Below are 2,920 nucleotides of genomic sequence, written 5' to 3'. Positions count from 1 at the left end.
GATATTGTGACTCAGTTGTCCAGCCCTCACAGTCTCAAATCCTCACCCTTACCCATTTTTCCTGCTTCTAACACACCAGCTTTCAGAACAACATGTTGATTTGCTAATATACTGGGATACAAACACAGATATTTGGACCATTTTTCAGGGACTCTGGTTTATACTGTGATTACAGATAAAAGTCAGCATCAGTAACATCCTGATTTTAATCTAAGCACACATTATGTTTTCTGTGAGGCTTTTTGCAGAATTGTTTTCACGTGTCATTATCTTCACATTTTCTATGTAGTGCAGAAAATAGCACGTGTGAGAAGCGATAGAGAAGGAAAAAGAGGAAACAGAGGGGGAACCACCAGATGTTTCTTAGAACAGAACTCACTGTGAACTGAAATGTCTGGTACCTCAGCTGTATATAAAGGCAGCACAGAGCAGGTCTCCATCACAGATCAGCCCTGAACATTGAAGGCTTTTCATCCGACCTGAAGCTCGTCTGTCTCTGTCGGGGAAACATGAGGACTCTGGTGACCATCCTACTTCTGACTCTCGTCTGCTTCCTGAGTTACAGCTCTGCAGGTCAGTAACTCTGCTGGATTTATCTGTGAGCTGTCGGTCTAAACTGTGTTTAGGAGACAAACTATTAAATGTTTGTGTTTGTGTTCACAGCTCCACTTGCACTACGAATGTTGAATAGGAAAGTATGCTGTACAAACTCCACTCAGATGCATATTCCTAAGGGAAAGATAACAGACGTGGTGATGACCCCGAGTGACTGTGAACAACAAGCAATTGTGTAAGTACACAAAGAAAATGCATTAAAGCAATAAATACAGGGCACCTTTAGGGTAAAAGTAAAACAACTTTCTATAAGGATCTAGCTCCTTGTATAGTGTTAAATTAAATCAATCAAACTTCTTTATATTGTGGGGTTATTTAATAACAACGCTTCATATTTTCTAAGGGTTTGTATATAAATCTTTCTGTAGCAGCACAAAGTATCGTCATGTAGTAGACTCGTGTAGTGAGTGAGTAAAATGAACTGTGTGTTTCTTACAGAGTCACGACTGTGTGCGATAAGAAGTTTTGCATTGATCCCAACTGGACCTGGGCAAAGAATCTGTTGAAAGAATTTGAGAAGTCAACTGCCAACAACTCGCCACCATCTGCCCCCTTCAATGTCACACGGTGTCCAAAGAAGGTTTAAAAAAGTGTGAGCGTGTTGTTCCTTTGAGTGTCATAACTACATGTAGATTATTATGAACATGTCTATCAGCCCTTCAGCTGATTATTATATATATATATATATATATATAGGTCTAAGTATTTTTGCAGGTTAAAGTTGCTGCCTTTAACTGACAGTGTGACCTTGGAAAGTTTAATGTTAAATGTGAAAAGACGTCTTTAAATGCCTTTTAATTTCAACATGTTAATTATTAATTGTAATTTCATACCCGAATATATACAGCTGTGTCCTAATTTAATGTTTTCAGTGATTACAGGATTTGAAATGTATGTTTATTATTGCTACACAACGTGTTGCCCCTTTCTTAATAAAAGCTTTAATTTCGTATTTAGTGTTCTGCTCTCTTAATTTGGGACGCCTAAGTCAAGAGCCAAACTCCTCTTTGAGTCCTGAGTCGAGACACTGAGAGACACTTTCAGGCTGTTTAATATTTAGAAATAACAATATACACTGATCAGCCATTACCTTATGACCACTGAAGTCAATAACACTGATTATATCTTTACCCTGGCACCAGACAGTGGGTGGGAGATATCAGGCTGCAGGTAAAGATTGCTGATGTGTTAGAAGCAGGAAAAATGGGCGGTAAAAGAATTTGCGATGAACCAGCGACAGGCTCATGGATGCAGGGGGGTGAAGGCTGGCCCGTGTGATCAAACAGATGAGCTACTGTAGGTCAAACTGCTGAAAAAGTTGATGGTGGTTCTGATAGAAAATGGGAAAAGGTTCAGGAATGATTTGAGGAACATAACATTTAGTTCAAGCTGTTGACTTGACCTCCAAATTATTCAGATCTCAGTCCGACCGAGCGTCTGTGGGATGTGCTGGACAAACAAGTCCGATCCACGGAGGCCCCACCTCTCAACGTACTGCGAGGTACCGCAGCACACCTTCTGAGGTCTAGTGGAGTCCAGGCCTCGACGGGTCAGGGCTGTTTTGGGGGCAAAAGGGGGACCTACACAATATTAGGCAGGTGGTCATAATGTTATGGCTGATCAGTGTTTGTTGTTTAAAAGGGCCACTTTTAAACCACTGCAACTTCTGTGGGAATGATCTAGTGTAATTCTTTCCCTTCTGAATTTGTTTTAGAATATGCATTAATGTAATCAACTAGAATGGGTAAAATGTGTGTACTGTGGCTGCCACCACATCTGTTCAGGTTTGCATTTGGTCAACATTGACTTTTTGTTGATGAAAAAGTGCATTTGCTTCTGCTGTGATTTTAGTATTTTTAGTTAGAGCTTGAGTAGCTAAGCATAAAAATATACATCACATGTCCACACCCCAAACAGGAAGGAATATTAAGCAAGTTAAAGAATTGGGAAGTTAAGGAGAAGTCAGTCTGCAGTTTCTGTTGCAGTGGATGAGATCTCGACTGTAGGTTTCAATCTAAAAACTAAACCTCCATTGAGGAAGATGTTGGTATTTTGACAGAGAAAAGGCTTGTGGCTAGTGACATTTAACTTTGGAAATAAATATCTCCTAAACTAAACATCTTTAGCAAAAACAAGGTACAACTTAGAAAGATCAACATCTTTTCAGTAGTTTAAAGCTTAGATGCAGCTGCACATATGCCGGAGCAGTAAGCTTTGAAAGTTGAGGAGGTTGGAAGAAAGTCCCATAGAAACCCATTTATTTTAAAATGCATGAAAACGTTCATATGAAATCAATTATTTCAGA

The 2,920-nt window shown here is 39.5% G+C and overlaps 1 protein-coding gene across 3 annotated transcripts in view; it reads left to right on the top strand.

The window, feature by feature from the left end:
- Positions 1 to 459: 459 nt before the first annotated feature.
- The window catches only part of LOC123959295 (C-C motif chemokine 7-like), a 3,308-nt gene continuing 847 nt past the window's right edge, over positions 460 to 2,920 (top strand). Inside the window, exons 1-3 of one of the 3 annotated variants that reach the window (XM_046033248.1) lie at positions 460 to 573; positions 664 to 790; positions 1,054 to 1,531. In XM_046033248.1, coding sequence (XP_045889204.1) covers positions 510 to 573; positions 664 to 790; positions 1,054 to 1,201 — 339 coding nt within the window. In that variant the 5' untranslated portion in view covers positions 460 to 509 and the 3' untranslated portion in view covers positions 1,202 to 1,531. Of the gene's footprint in view, positions 574 to 663; positions 791 to 1,053; positions 1,532 to 2,920 lie in introns of those variants that run through there. The other 2 variants (XM_046033249.1, XM_046033250.1) reach the window with 2 other exon arrangements.

The sequence above is a fragment of the Micropterus dolomieu genome, linkage group LG20 (genome assembly GCF_021292245.1).
Source record: "Micropterus dolomieu isolate WLL.071019.BEF.003 ecotype Adirondacks linkage group LG20, ASM2129224v1, whole genome shotgun sequence".
Taxonomy (NCBI): Eukaryota; Metazoa; Chordata; class Actinopteri; order Centrarchiformes; family Centrarchidae; genus Micropterus; species Micropterus dolomieu.
The sequence above is the reverse complement of the archived record's forward strand: the minus strand, read 5'-3'. Positions and strand labels throughout refer to the sequence as shown.